We start from the raw sequence: 16,248 nt of genomic DNA on the forward strand, positions 1-16,248 counted from the left end.
AGCTTTGTTGATGATCAGTCAAAACCTACTAAACTCCTCCCTGTGGTGCACTGAACAACATGAACTTGTCTTATACAATAGCTAGCATGGTGGATTCTTCAAACTGCCTCCCTTCTGGTTGTTCTGTGAGGCCTAGTTGGAAGGATCTTGGTAAGGTGCTTTCTACCTCTCCTTCTGTTTATACTAAGATTGTTCTGTGTGATCGATTCATTTGCATCTTATAATTACAGATCGTCATTGACCAGTGATGGTATATGAAGTGAAGTAGTTATTTATTCAGCGTTTCTTTTATTTTTTTTTAAAAGAAAGAGTCAGAAATTACTAAAATCTAATAGAAGGTTTGGGAATCATGTTTGCACAGTACCAGTATGACTGACTTGAGAGATAACAGAAGCCAAGGTGGTTGTGTGCTCTGAGGGACTGGTCCAAGATGGGAGTTCTCAAACTTTTCCATACCATAGAGTCTCTTGTGGATTACCTATCCTCCCATTTTGTGATTTTTCCAATTCCTCTTCACAATATTCCTGTGATAGCTATAGTTACTTAAGAAGAAAAATATTATGAACATTTGTTTTTAATGCAGTTTAGCAGCTAGAAAAGGGGAGGTGGCCAGACACCATGAAGTGACTAATGCACCACTAGCCTGGGTTCCACTGACTACTAACCCACAGTTTATGAACTTGTAGTCTAGGGGATGACAAGGAATCCAGTCACACAGGATTAATTGTTCTTGTCAGCCTTTGTTTTCATTGCTAACATACCAGATAACTTATTTTAATATTCAGATGAATATCAAATAACTAGATGCTTTGGGTTCAAGCCAAAATAGAAGCCAAATATTGGCTAGACTGTTAAGGATACAATCACGTATTAGAGCTTTGTAGTTGTGAAAATCATTGTATTTTGACAGTGACTTATGTAAACTCATTTGTGGGATTCAAACCCCCAACACCATTGCAATGAACTGTGCAGAATTTTTCTAATAGTGCAAAGCAAAGAGCCCTTATCTTTACCACCCCCCGCACGCCTGCACATGCACAAACTGGTTATGGCTGGGGATTTCCCACATACTGATGACCATTGACTGCTGAAAGAACCTGTAGGAACTGCGGACATGCAAAACAAAGTTGAGCCACTTCTGAACTACTTTGATGCTGCACAGGCAATTAGTTTGGCAACTATCACCTCTCGGAATGAGGGAAAAAGTGTATGTCATAGTGGTGGCTTTGCCCTGATATGCCTTTGCATATCTAAGAATCTGAGTCATAATTTTTCTAAACCTTTAGAAATGTAAACTATAAATGAAAAATTCCATACACAGAGTTCACTGGGCACCTCATGCTGCGAATCATGAGAAAAGGAGAAATGTTTTGTGGTCACACTATAACTTCTGGTGGCTTCCCCTTCACAGTGTGACATTTTTATTTCAGATTAGAAAACTGAAGCTGCAGCTGGAAGAAGAACGACAAAAAATTTCTAAAAATGATGGCACAACTAGAGATATAACAGGATTAGAGAATGGATCTGATTTGCAGTTAATTGAAATGCAGAGTAAGTTTACCTTAAATATACACAGGTATTCATAGTGAAAATAAACATTTTTTGTGTGTGTGGGAGTGGAGGGTTCTGAATGTTCATCCAACAACCATTTCCTGTCAGTGCTGGCACAGAGCTGGCATCATAGCTCCCAACAGTGTAATACGGTCACTGAGATCAGCACAGCTCGGGTAAGGCTCAGTCAAAGGGACTTGATGCAGTCCATATCTTAGATGGTAAACAGGGGTGATCTGGCAGCCACCCTGTTGTTTAGTTTCCTACTTTTATATCCCTGTTGCCAAAGATGGGTATCCTCTGTGTTTACACTAAAAATATTTCACACAGAGTGCAAAAATACAGCATCCAAAATGGGTTCCAGCATCAGATGACCCATCCATAGTCCAGGCTTAGAGAAAAAGCAAAACTATTCACACATTGTTTTCCTGAGCACTGAGCCATTAAGTTCCTTGAATACTATCAATATCTCTCACTTACAATGTCTAGATTAGTAACCAGTTTATACTTCATATTTCTAGCTTAAAATACAGGAATAAAACACAGGAAAGGTGCATGCATGCAAATAGAATATACACATTCAGCAGATTATAACTTTTTAAATGGTGTTTTATACAAAATATTTTTCGTAAAGCATGTGAGCTATGTCATATTCCTATTCATAAGCATATTTCCATAAAGAATATAGGGTACAAACCCAAACCGATCCAGACTCGAAAGATCATCCTGTACATCAGCCTCATCACTCAGGATGATTCCCTCCTAGCACAAGTTTGTGGTTTGAAGCTAAGAATTTTAGGCCTGAAGAGAAGGCTTTCCATGAGTGTAAGAGGTACACTTTTGAACATAGAGAAACTATCTTTATCCAAAATAGAGGGTTACTCTCTGACCCCACCAAAGTCAGGAGAAGCCTGTGAACACAGACACTGAAGACTTAGGCCTGAGTAGATCATCTTAGCAAGAGAGAGTGCAAATACGGGTACGGCTCCACATATTCTGATACTGGTTCCAGTGTGCAAAGCACAGGACAGACATTTTCCAGAACTGATGCAGTGCCTGTTCTGACATGGCCCCAGAAGGATTTTACTTCTACTGTGACCAGGAAGTTCCATATCTAGTGGTACTGCCAGTGGACTTACCATGCACCCCCACAGAGTCTGAGGTCTATTTTTTTTCTATCCTCATTGACACACGTGCAAACCATTTGTATTCAGAGACATTACTTCAGAGGGACTGTGTCTACACTAGCATTTGGTTGTAGGAATAAGGGGATTTCAACGTCTGCGAGATCCTTTCGAAAAGGACCCCATGTAGATGAGCCATGTGCGATCGAAAGTGGCATTTTCGAAGAGCTGCAGCTGCCATTATGCTAATGAGGCACTGCATATTCATTGCAGCATCTCATTAGCATATCCCAAAGTGTCTCATTGGCATCCCCCTTTCAAAAGGGGGTGCTAGTGTAGACAAGGTCCCTCTGAAGTAGGGTCTCTGCATACAGCTGGTTTGCATGTGTCAGTGAGGATAGAAATTAGTAAATGAGCACCGCATTTGCATTGTTGAGTGCCCTCATTTGCATGACCTTGCAGGTAGCAGCATGCTGTGTAGACGTAGCCATTGTAAGAAAAGGTCAGATTCCAGATTACTAGCCTTACTGTACCAATGGGTGCATACAGCGACTGACAGGTGGGAGAGGAAGAATAACCTCTTCCTGGCAATGTCTACACTAGCACCCCGAGTCTTTGTGGTACCAGACAAAGATGGCCCTGGACAGAAGCCCTAGACCATCAGGTTTGCGTCTTCTGGCCAAGCATGATTTTGAAGGGACAGACAGTACTGTTATAGGTAAACACATGTAGGACAGCTACCTGGAGCTCCTGGCATGGCATCACAAGATGTTACACTTTGATCTAGTCTTCTGTTGCAGGTACAGCTATAGGGATAGCTATATTAATCAGTTATCACATCTATTTCCTGGCAACCACCTTTTTTTTTTTGAACAGTGCTTGTGCTTGCTAATCTCCCATATGTGGAATACAGGTAGTGACCATCGCTCAAAGAAGAAAGGGAAGTTACTTACCTTTAACTGGAGATTCTTTAATAGATTGGTCCTTATCTGTGCTCTGTTCATTCCTTCTGTTTCGGATTGTTTAGATTTGGAGCACAAGGAGAGTGACAATACATGTGAAACGGTGGCCACTGCTTACTAAAAATATTCCAGACTCAGGTGCATGGTATACATATGTGCCCTTGTGTGGAATACTGAGGGGACTACAAACCTCAATGAACTTCCAGTTATGGATAAATAACCTCTATTTGTCAATGGAGTAATATTTTAAATTGATTTAAATTAAAATAGAAGTTCTCTATTAGTGACACTTGAAGAAATTCATTAAGGTATGATTTTATTTAGGAGATGCCAACAGACAAATAAGTGAATACAAATTTAAGCTTTCAAAAGCTGAACAAGATATAACTACCATGGAACAAAATGTAAGTGCCTCTTACTGAATTTTTTTTTTATATAGTAAATATAGATTGGTAACAGTGATTTTTGTGCATAGTACAAAATTTTAAGACCATTTTTATTAGATATTGTAGATTCCATAATTAATTTTTATCTGTTCTGTGATTCACCACAACAGCTTTTTCAGCAGCACTACATTCATACTTATGGTACCGTTTTCTTACAAATGAATGTTTCTTCATAATGTCACCATAAAAGATAATGTAGATATTGATATTATGGAGTTAATTTACCAAAACTACCACCATACTGTAGAAAATAAAAAGGAATCGAAGTTGTGTTTTTATTGCGTAAACTGAATTGTTGTCTTAATACTGTGTAGGGAAAAAAGTATGCTCGATTTAGGGAGATACAAATAATTAGATTTCCTTATGTAGTAAACAGACCAGTAATTTACTTTAGGAATTCTTCTTGGTTTCCATAGTTTATAAAGAGCGAAATAATAGAATGCTTTGTGACCAAATTAGAGTGTGTTTTAGTAAAAGGGGATTACTTCAGAAACTTGGCAAATAATTCAGTTACATAATGTAATTTATTTTTATCACTATGCTACATGTTTGATTTCGTTACTCTGCGAACTGCAGTAAAACATTAAAAAGTCAAAGTTACCAGAAGAGTTGAACTTGGTTGTACTAAACCAGTGAGTTTCCTAAAATACTGCTTTTCAATTTAAAAATGTTCTATTCTTAAATTGATTTATTCCGGCATTCAGAGTTGTGGCCCACCCTGTGAATTTGCCAGGGAAAATCTGCTAACTAAAGTCACCTTGTTTTCCTCTTGACAGACATAGACACAGCCCTCCTATCAAGAATAGCAACAAGGAATAAATTCTCCTAAAATAAAAATATTTATTTAGATTGAAATTACAATTAAAGCATAGAGAGAGAGAAAACAGTTTAAAGGAAGCAGCACAAACGCAACACTAATAATTTCACTTGAACAATCTATCATTCATTTACAATAATTAAGCACATAGCAGTATATGAGGTACGTAACATTAAAATATTCAATAAGAGCTATCAGGCAATAATTAGATGAGTAGGGGAAGATGTCATTCAGAATTCAGGTATCCATCTTTATAGTTGAATCCATACACCGTAGGATGATAAACAGAATATTATATTAATTTTTATAGGTCTTAAAATTCCCTCTGAATCATCGTAACTGGTTCTTTTGCTCTGTTCCAAGCTTAAGTGCAGTGTTTAGGGAACATGGGTTTGAAAGCTCATGGTGATGATTGTTAGCTTCAGAGGTAAATGCTGATGAATGGCAGCAGTGTGAAAGCCCACTGGTTGCTGAAGCTGGGCTGCTGTTGTAGGCTCAAAACAATGTTGTTGGAACTCAAAATCCCGCTCCCCCTGGACCTGGCTCAGCCCCCACAGCCCTGCTCACTACCTACGCATGGCTCCAGGTCACCCCCCACCCCTGCACCTGTCTCTGGCTCCAGGTCAATCTGGCCCTGGTTCAAAGCCACCAGCTCACCACCTGAGCCCAGCTCTCGCTCACCCCCCCGCTTGCATGGCTCTGGTTCGACCGTACCCCCTGCCACCCTAACCAACCTCAGGCTTAACCTCTGCCCTCCTCCCACAGCCCCAGCCCACCACCAGGCTTAACCCACCCCCCCCCTCCCAACTCCAGGACTTACCTTCCAAAAGGAGCTCCAGGTGCTCCTGCTGCTTCTCCAGCTGCAGAACATGCATTCTGCCGGGGGGAAAAAGCTGTCCCCGACTTACGCAAAATTCAAGTTACGGGAGGGTGTGTGGGAACACAACCCTTGTGTAAACTGAGGCACTACTGTAATTATGCTCTCCATACAATTTCCATACTGAGATGTGGCCCTCAAGCCAAAATGTTTGCCTACCCCTGATTTAGAGCCTAATAAGGCATTTTGGGTAAGTGAAGCAAAACATCTTGTCACAATAACTCGCAAACTAACTAGAGTGCTGAGTGTGCTTTAAAGCTAGTGGTTCCCATTCATGTTTTGTTTGGAACTCCTTTGCTATAGAGTTAGATTTCTACCCTGACCCATTGTCATGTTTCACCTGTCTTGTTTCCATGTATTTTGTCTGCCTTTCTTTTCCCTTTCTTTATTTTGCTGTGTCCGTCCTCCCTCCCCTGCCACCCCCAGTATCTTGCCTCCATTTCTCTGCTGCCTGTTTTCCAGTTTGCTTTACCTTCCTGCTCTTTACCTGCCCAGTTTTCTCTCTCACTCTTGCTAGTACTCCTCCATTCTCAGTCTACTCCCCCTGGGCTCACCCTGATGGCTGGGGTCAGGGGAGGGACCTCCTCTGGTAATTCTCCCTCAGTGGGTCTCCTTTCTTGCTGTCTCCCTGTTCTTTATATACCGTTTCCCTTTCTCTGCAATCACAGCTTCTTCTGTACACTGATGTTCACAACCTTCTCTCCTGCTGAAGGTGCTGCAGATAATGCAGGGAGCAGTTGTGTGGACTGCGACATAGGAGAGGGGAGAAAGACAGTTGGGTAGCCTGTCCCATAAGAAGTCAGCAGCCATTTTTCTTGATGACTTACTTGATTTGCAGATTGCAAGACTTGAAGGCCAAGTAATAAGATATAAAACTGCAGCAGAGAATGCAGAAAAAGTGGAAGATGAACTCAAGGCAGAAAAGAGGAAACTTCAGCGAGAGGTAAACTTGGATTTTTTTATTAGTAAAACCAAATGTCAACAAATAATACTTGTAGCTGTGAGGGAGTAATTCTGGGAGCAGTCTGTTGGCTTCCAGCAAGAGGGCAAGAACTGCAAGTGATCACACACAACTTTTTCTTCACTATGAAGGCTCAGGAACCTGATGCTGGACCAATGTATTTTTAAACATTTCTTTTCTGACTATCGCTGGCAGAGTTCTGCAGTATCTGCAAGCATTTCATTGACAATTGTCTTAGCTTACAGCAGTACTCTCCTCTTAAATTTTTTCTCTAAATTCTTGAACATTGCACCTAATGCTTTTTTTTTTACTATCATTTTAAGTGCATTGGTTCCTTGAATGAGTTCCATCCCATTTCCATTATTGCCACCTTTTTAATCTTTGCTTTCAAACCATTGCTAAGCTGACATCATCAGTAAATGTTTTTATTTGTTTATTAACAGCCTGTTTTAAATCTGTTTTTTCCCTTCAGTTGAAGTAATAAGGTATATGACTTTGAGCTTCTGAAGCCATCTTCACTGATACCTGGATTTATTCCACCTTTGTTTGCACTTTGTTCCCAGGCTGGAGCATGTTACATTGCAAACGTCATTTCGCTTAGACTCATTGAGTACTGTCTTCTTCCAGTTCCAGTCCGTGACTCAGATAGAGATCCAAGCTGTGTAATCTTTTGTTACAACTTTTAATGTGTGACAAAACGGCTTCTTCATAAAAAGATGCTCAACCATGAGTGACCACAGTGAGAGGTCAGCCTAGAATATTAGGTCTCAGGAGCTGTCTACACCATACTTGAGGTGTGCCTCATGTCACTCAAGCTTGGACCTAAGGAGTTAGGCTATCCACCCACATATAAGCCTGCCCAAGTTGCCCCCTGCCACATCCACACTGCTACGTTTAGCAGTGAAGCTAGCAAGAATCTTTACTATATGCGCTGGGAGTCTTGTTGCTAACTACAGGACAGACCTACTTTTTTGGAATCTAATGTTCCAGAGCTGATGCCTCAGCAGTAGTTGAACATTGTCTATCATGTGTAGGTGAGCCTTAGCAACACTCCTTGCTTATGATGCTTAATGCGTCTAGGCAAAGCCCACATTAAGCAGCAACAATTGCTTTGCAGATCATTCACAAAATGAACTCAAGTGGTAATGGCTCTTCATCTGAAGCAGCAGCTTCTCAAATTGAAAATCACTCACAGGTGTGGAAAGTGCGGTTTTGCATCCTAGGGTTGTTCTCTTGCACATGCTACAGAAAGTCATGAGACGGAGGCAACTCCTAGTCCCATCAGAACTTGTGTCCCTCCTCCAGGTGTGGATAAGCACATAATGCATGCCAGTATGTGGGCTGGAGCAAGTCCTATCTGTCACTCCCCCCCACACACTCCATGGATTTCAGTGACACTACAGCATAGACACCTGTTCCCACTCAGGGTATCTGTTAAGTGTAGTACTAATGAAAGCAAAGCCGCCACCACCCCCACTTGTTTCTGCACTAGTGGCCTATTGTATAAGAGCAGGCCTCCTTTGCCCTTCTGACCCAACCTCTCTCTTGGTGCAGGACTTTTCCAAGGCTGCATACTTTACAGCCTCAGTGGCTTGCCAGGTCACTGAAACTAGGGGTATGTCAATGTTGGAGCCTGATGCTTCCTTTCCATAGAAAAAATGAGTATGATCCCAGACTTGACCCAAGGGACCTCCTCAGCACCCAGAACTTAAACCTTTTGGCTGGCACTGCCCCTGCTGCTGGGATGCTGGTCACTGCATTTCATCTTGGTACTGTCAGTTACTTTGATACCACTGCTCACGTGAGGGTATGCAGTATTCCAGAAACCAACTATGCTCTATGCTGGCAGTAGTGGTTCCACTATTGGCACCAGTTGTCATCATTGTGGGTTACGGCTGAATCAGTCTGGCTGCTTACACCAAAGTGATGGCTCCACAGCCATCTCTCAAAGCCCAGAATCTTGAAGTATTCAAGTAGGGATCCTTCTCTTCCTATTCCCTGGATGAGGGCCTTTCATGGAGCTCCATAAGTACCAGGACTGGCATTCTTCCCCTGGTCAGGCTGGAAGCACCTGGCCTGGCACTGACTTACTACCAATGCCATAGCTATACCAGTGGCCTCCATGGAAACTGTGGGACTCTCCTCCATCTCAGAAGTCCTGCTTCTTGGTCTGAGGCAGAGGTCACCAGCCACGCATGTGATGAAACAAAACAGCACTTTAAAGACTAACAATAATTTATTAGGTGATGAGCTTTCGTGGGACAGACCCACTTCTTCAGAATTTCCAGTCCAGACCCAGTTATGCAGTCCAGAGGTCCCCAGAAAAATTGCAATAAAAACTGACAAATCAAATACAGAGCGCTGAAGGAGGGGGTGAGGGTTGGGGGATATTAAGCATCTTGCCTGAGATATGTCTGTGATGGTGACCCGGGATCCACCACAGAGCCAAGTACTGGTGATACTCAGAGCTTCCTGAATTGCCCCTGTCAGTCCAGCTGCAGGATTCAGCTTGAACACACTGAAGTGCCTTATCCTCATCCCCAGGTGATTCTTGAGTGCCAGGTTCTTCTGTCCTTTGGTACTGAAGGATGTCAAGACACATTGGGAGCTGTTGTGGTGCTTGCCTCCCTGGGTATTCAAGCAGAGTTTTTGTAGGTAAACATCCAAAAGTTAGTGGATCTGTCCGTGAGAGTCATTCCCCGTTAACATTGTAGTCTGTGAGCCTACTACAGTCCTCTAGAGCATGCTAGTTTCAGCACCACTTTCACTGAAGTGCACAAGTAAGTGTTTCTTGATTTCTGTGCGGGGATTTGACGGGTTTTATCATGATCCAGCCCCAACCTCCTTAGTGATAAGTGGTGAACAATAAAACCAACAGAGCAGGTTTAAGTCGACTCCTAAGGAAGAAGACTTACTGCATGCATCTGGCTGGCAAAAAAGATTTATACCTCCTCTTTCTTGCAGATGCAAGCTACTAATCAGCAGGCATTGTACAAGTACAACTTTTGACATCTGGACAACTGTGTCCAAATTAGTTCAAGATGTGCTGCCCAAGGCCTTGAGGGATAAATTTAGAGCATTTGTCACTGAAGGCTGCGTTGTGGCTGAAATGGCACCCCTGTTCAGGGAAGATCAGTTCATCACAGTTCCACAGTAGCAAGATCTTAACAGTTTCTTCATATATATCCTCTGTTCCAAGAGCTGGTTCATCTGTGGGACCTTAACATGTTCCTAGTGGTTCATCTCTTTGAGCCTCTAGAACCTTGTCCCTTTCTGCTGTAATGTCAGAAAATTTTGTTCCTGATTGCAACAACATCCAGCTGGAGTGGTGTGAAAATTGTAGGATCTGATAGAAGAGCCTACTTATACACAAATTGTACAAAGACAAGTAGACTTTAAACGAAACTTTTTGTCAGGGTCATAAAATGGTTTGTCAGTTTAATGTGAACTAGGTTGTATACTCACCTGTATTTTTTCTTAAGGCATATTCATCTCCAGACCAGCAGCATTCTCCATACATTTAGATGTCACAATATGAAGCTTTGTGTGGATAGGACAAAACCATTCTGTGCTTCCCTGGGCCTTATTTGTCATATGAAGGACCAATCAATCTTCACAGCGTCTCTCTCAATGAATAAAATAGTGTATCAAGACTGCATATGAGAGAATGTTTTTATGCCCCTCAGTAGAGGAGATTTCATTTGATGGGAGTACAAACGATGTCAATAACAGTCTTCAGTGACATTTCCATATTGGAGATTTGCAGGACTTCTATGCGTTCATCCAGTTATGCCATTTCTTCATCTTCCAAGGTTGATACAAGCTTCAGAAGAGCAGTCCTGCAATCCTTGTGTAGGTAGACTCCAAGCCCTGCTTTCTGCAAAGGGTGTACTGCTTGAGAGTCATGTGACATACATGACTACAACTATTCAAAGAAATGGCTACTGACTGTAACTGTGCAAAAACAAGCAGTCCTGTAGCACCTTAAAGACTAAATTTTATTCATTAGCTTTGAGCTTTCATAGGGAACACCCACTCCTTCAGATTCAAATTATTAGTCTTCGAGGTGCTCCAGGACTGCTTGGTTTTTTTGCGAAGATACAGACTGACAAAGATACCCCTGAGACGACTGTAACTGTTGCTCTTCAAGATGTGACGTAGACATATTCTATAACCCATCATCTTCCCCCTCTGCGTGGAGTTCTGTCAAAGATTCAGCTTCTCTGTTTCTGCTGTAAGTGGAGGCAAATTTCATGAATACCCAAAAAAAACCTAAACACATTCTTGGTTTAGTTTAATCCCACCTACCTCCTATCATTATGATAGAAAGTACAACAGATGAGTACTCATCTAAGAATCCAGCGTGTTCTGTAACTAGCACATTCAAGTGTGCACAGTTTGTAGTCTCAATCTGCTTGTCTTTTTTGGCTCAAAAACCCTTAACATGAGCAGTGAAAATATCCAGATTTTGGACAAGCTACTTGGACAAGCATGTCAGTCTCAAACTTGAAAGATGTTCCAATGGGAGGAAGACTTAAGGTTCTTTTGCTGTTCCTCAGATATGGTTCATCAGCAGATCTGCAAAAGGTACTACTACAGGACTGCCACTCAGCATGCCCATGCATCTAATACCATCAGGAAGAAAGTGTTCCAGGAAATCCTGTTTCTGAAAAGTCTTTGATCTTTATTTAGGCCTGATCATCAGAATCATACATACCTACAAATATCAACATCACATTCAGCTACTATTGGTTATTCAACCCTTGGTGATGTTTCAACAAAGGAAACCTGTATCTACAGTCTATGTTCAAATCCTCACAGAAGCATTTAAAATTCTTCCCTTTTTCTCCTTTGAGAAAGGATTCTTCAAGATGTGATACAAATATATATTCCATTTAAGCCTTTTCTTGGTTACAAAAGTGATAGAGGAAAGGACTGTATTCAGGTATTTCACTGTTTATCATGAATGGGTTTGAGCTCTCCTGTTAGATGTCAAACTTCTCAATTTGTGTGCTTTCAGAGTTACGAATGGCATCTCTCGGAATCATGCCTCTTTCACAGCTTGTCTACACTACCACCTTCCTTCGAAGGAAGGATGGTAATTAGGGTGCTGGGAGTTTACTAATGAAGTGTTGGCATGCATCTAGTTGTGGCTCATCCACCGGTACTTCGAAGTGCTGGGGCAACTTCGAAGTCTTACTCCTCAATTTCGCAGCACTTCATTAGTAAACTCCCAACACCCTAATTACCATCTTTCCTTCAAAGGAAGGCGGTACTGTAGACAAGCCCTCATAGGAAAGTGTCTGGTTACATGCTTTGAGTGAACCTACTGTCTTTCCATGGGGAGGGATATATAAAGCACAGGATAGTTTTCAGAAGTGTAAGGAGAAGACAGTAAAGACAATTTTTGTGCATTGCTTTTATTCTGCTATTTGCACTGCATATATTCGAGAGCTTTTTTAGATGGAATATCACCTTTACACAACGTGAAACATGTTCCTTTATGCTGGACCATTTAGGTGACTAAGAGCTATGTTCCACAGAATTAAATGATTAGTCTGCACCATCATAAAATCTTTAGTCTTCAAGATAAACTGCTCAAAGTCCCATCTCCAGGGAGTCAGATAAGGAATTGCATTAAACACATCCAGCACTGGAATAACAGCTACTATACAAGGCCTTGCTATTTCTACCCCTGCCATCTCAGATGACTGCCTATAAACTGTATCAGTTTTTGAGGATAACAGAGGTTTATGTCCAAAGTGTGTAGTTGTAATATGAAGCTGTGGGTGCCCAGCTGCTCAGAAATACCCATCTTTAAATTTTCTAGATTATGCTAATGTCAGCAATTGAGCTCTGCTTTGTTTGGATAGGGTAACTACGTAGTCAGCAGTCAGGTGCCATTTTTCTTGACCTGACAGTCTTTTAAAGAACATAACACAATTTTCTCTGTTGAAAGTCTAACACAAAACTCATCTTTTAAATTGTGCTATTCACACCAGGACAGGATTTTTAAACAGAAACCCAGCTGCAGTTGTTCTGAAATTTAATGTAACTTTGTTTTCATTTTAGTTAAGAACAGCATTGGACAGGATAGAAGAGATGGAGATGACCAATAGCCATTTGGTGAAAAGGCTGGAGAAGATGAAGGCAAACAGGACTGCGCTTCTATCTCAACAGTAGAAGAAATTTCTAGAAAATGGAACAAATTGCGCACTGCTCCTTGAACTAACTGGCCCTTAGCTTGTTTTAATACAGACTTTCATTGGCACAAACTATTTGAACACTGAGCTGTTCAGTAATTTAGTTGCAGAATTAAATGACGTACCTTTTGTAACTTATGAGAGCGTGAAATTTTTGAATTCCTATGTGAATGATGGTGATTTTTATTTAGCAGTTTAAGTGTAGAGTCAGAGCTGGAGCACAATGCTGTATGATTGACTTATTACTAGAAAACATTTATTTTCACAACTGTGGAATCGAGTTTACTTAACTTTTTTCAGCTGCTTTGATGCTTGGTGCTTGAAGATGACTGCATGAATTCGAGAGGACACTTAGAAATTAACAAATGTATTTGCTCATGACATCACACAGCACAAGTGCCTTCTATATCGTGCAATTTAAACTTCAAATATGGTAGCGCTAACCTTTGAAATCAGATAACATTTATTTTAAGATACAGTTTGAGGGTCTGTTCATTAAAGTTTATACATTTTGATGGAAAGGTGCATTTTTGTAAAATATTTAAATTTGCAGAAAAATAAAAATAGGGACTTATAAAACTTGGGGTTTTTTTTTTTTAATTTTGTTTTGCATGGGTAATAGCATATGAGTTCTAGATTATTTTACCAAGGAAGTACTAGCTCTGCTATTCTTAATATAAAATAGGGCTTTAATCAAGGAAGATATTCTCTTGTACTCTGTATATTATATAGCACCTGCCAAAGTTGGAATGAAACTTTAGGATGGGAAGGAAGGATGAGGAGTTCATTAAATGGACATGTTACTGGCCAAATATGAGTGGCTTTCTTGAGTGATTTTTAAGTTGTTTCAGGAACCATAATCTATAAAGGCCTTCAAACCACAGCAATCACTTTATCCGTGATAGTCTGTAAGGTACTCCAGGTAACATTCATAATCTTAGAGGGACTTGAATGTACTTGTTCGTTACTTTAAAAATTGAATGGTAAGTATAGAGCAGGGGTGAGTAAAGCAGGGGGCAGGCCCCCTTGGGGGGTATGAGATTTTAAAGGGGATACATAGCACGATCACCTACTGGGTCTTAAACTCATCCAATCTCATTAAAAATGCTGAAATGTTACTGTTTACGTATGTGTATTCACATTTATATACCAATTAATAGTTTACATTCTACAGACTTATTTGCTTACACATGCTAAAAGGGGCTTTTTCCATATGACCATAACCAAAATGTCCATCAGTTTGAATTATATTTGACAGGTTGTAGGGGCCCTGATAATTTTAGGGACAAAAAATGGGGCCTGACCTGAAAAGGTGAGTTTAACTGTTTGAGCTGTGAACTCAAGTGAATGTTTACTTTAGGAAAAAATACATAATCTTGATAAAATCTCTAGTACAGGATCTTCATACAGCTGTATTTCCCTCTATGCTTTTGACCTTCTGAGTGTAACAATGAGAAGTGTGAACCATATCCTTAGCTAGCCATCATGCAGCACCCTGTTCATAGACTCAACTTTTTTCCTATATAATCTTAATGTTGATTTTGCCTTTAGATAGTGAGTAGGACCAGAACAACAACAATTTCAGTTAATTTGTGCAGCTGCATTGATTGCTGCAGGATTAGTCTATTTCCCTCAGCAACAGGACAGCTTTATATACTTCTCTATAATAGAACTTTTTACCTTTTGAAAATATCAGAAAATCTGCTCCTTTTTGAGAGACCTCCGATCCATTCTGAGTGGGAATGAAGTTTTCAATGTGGTAGGAAACTTGCAGAGTCTCCGATGCAGTATTTCACTATTTAGTTACACTAAATAGCTTTATTTCTTAAACAAATACTTTTTGCTAAAAAGCAGCATGACAAACACCTTTCTTCCATTAGTCCATCCACTGTTACTGGTGTACCCCCATTGTTACATGCCAGCAGGTAACTGAAGCGTTCAACACCTCTCAAAAACTTTATACAGATCAGGCAGATTAGCAAGTTGCAAAACGTTGCCATCTTCTGTGAAGTGTTTGGGAGGCAAAAGGTGGGTTCGAAAAGCTTTATAAATAATGTGTTCCACAGTCCATTTCCAGGGTCTTGAACCAGATGCAAGCTCTTCAGGCTGCAAAAAGTTTTGTTTTAAAAAAACAAGTATTAAAACCAGTTATGGAAAATGTAGGGTTTTAAGTTTTTGGAAACCTTAACTTTCCTGCTAAAACACCTGTAGTTGGGAATGCTAAATTGATTTTCATCTTTGTGAATTAGTTCACTATCTTGATCAATAAAACATCTCCTTGCCAGCCTCCTGTAATCACAACCACTCACTGTCACTAAGAATTGTTCTAGCCTAAATTAAAGTGGAAAAAAGAGGGTTAAATCAAAATATCTTTTGAAGATTTCCAGTGCATGGTTTGGGTATAAAAAAATAAAAACTAGCTTATTACACTATGAAGTGCTAACACTGAGGGGAAAACACAGGCTCCTTCTGTAACAAATTCCTTTAGCCTATTGCTAGAAGTACTTTTTTTTTTTTAAAAAAAACACTCTTGGCTGTGTTAGCTATGCAAAGTTAAGTGTGTCAGCTAAAGTTTATTCACAATTGTGTGAAACTAATTCACCATTAATTTGTAATCATAATTAGTAACTGCAGTTCTAATGGCACTGTTTAACTTGTTTTCCTACATTTTCATATCTATTGATTTCAGTTAAAGTATACAATGTTTTATTACATATATTTGCACTGTAAAAAGTGACATACTATTTCAATTCACCTCATACAATTACTGTACTGCATGCTCTATTGTGAAGTGCAACTTACAAATGTTTGGGGTTTTGTTATATCCATGCTCAAAAACCAAACAATGTAAAACTTTAGTGCCTACAAATCTATTCAGTTTTAGTTCTTGTTCTGCCAGCCACAAAGACAAATGAGTTTATTTTACCTTTGTCACAAATACTGCCTGTTTCTTATTTACAGTGTCACCTGAAAGTGAAAACAGGTTTTGCAATGCTGGCTACAAAAGTGCCATTCAAAGTCTTTAAATGCCAGATATGGTAAACACTTATATATAATTCTTTGTGCTTTAGTTCCCATTCCAGAAGACAAGCTTCCACAGAGATGATGGTAGGTTAAAAACATGAATTAAATTTGTGACTGAACTTCTTGAGGGAGAACTGTTTCCTGTTCTGTTTTATTTGTATTGTGCCATAAATTTTATGCTATAAGTAGTCTTGGATGATGACTAATGTTACTGGTTTTAAGAACATTTTCAGTGCAGATTTGATAAATGTAAAAGTACCAATATGAAATTTTTAAAGGTATA

At 40.1% G+C, this 16,248-nt stretch overlaps 2 protein-coding genes across 17 annotated transcripts in view; one reads left to right on the forward strand and one right to left on the reverse strand.

The window, feature by feature from the left end:
• The window catches only part of LRRFIP2 (LRR binding FLII interacting protein 2), a 111,438-nt gene extending 96,596 nt beyond the window's left edge, over positions 1 to 14,842 (forward strand). For 10 of the 13 annotated variants that reach the window (XM_074988171.1, XM_074988176.1, XM_074988178.1 and 7 more), the window contains 4 exons: positions 1,431 to 1,551; positions 3,962 to 4,041; positions 6,616 to 6,720; positions 12,811 to 12,949. In XM_074988171.1, the coding sequence (XP_074844272.1) occupies positions 1,431 to 1,551; positions 3,962 to 4,041; positions 6,616 to 6,720; positions 12,811 to 12,921 (417 nt within the window). In that variant the 3' untranslated portion in view covers positions 12,922 to 12,949. Of the gene's footprint in view, positions 1 to 2; positions 151 to 1,430; positions 1,553 to 3,961; positions 4,042 to 6,615; positions 6,721 to 12,810 lie in introns of those variants that run through there. The other 3 variants (XM_074988182.1, XM_074988183.1, XR_012644548.1) reach the window with 2 other exon arrangements.
• Positions 14,843 to 14,879: 37 nt separating this feature from the next.
• MLH1 (mutL homolog 1) overlaps positions 14,880 to 16,248 on the reverse strand; it is a 47,555-nt gene continuing 46,186 nt past the window's right edge. For all 4 annotated transcript variants that reach the window (XM_074988167.1, XM_074988168.1, XM_074988170.1 and 1 more), the window contains one exon: positions 14,880 to 15,047. In XM_074988167.1, coding sequence (XP_074844268.1) covers positions 14,880 to 15,047 — 168 coding nt within the window. The remainder of the gene's footprint in view (positions 15,048 to 16,248) is intronic.

The sequence above is a fragment of the Carettochelys insculpta genome, chromosome 2 (genome assembly GCF_033958435.1).
Source record: "Carettochelys insculpta isolate YL-2023 chromosome 2, ASM3395843v1, whole genome shotgun sequence".
NCBI classification, from domain to species: domain Eukaryota; kingdom Metazoa; phylum Chordata; order Testudines; family Carettochelyidae; genus Carettochelys; species Carettochelys insculpta.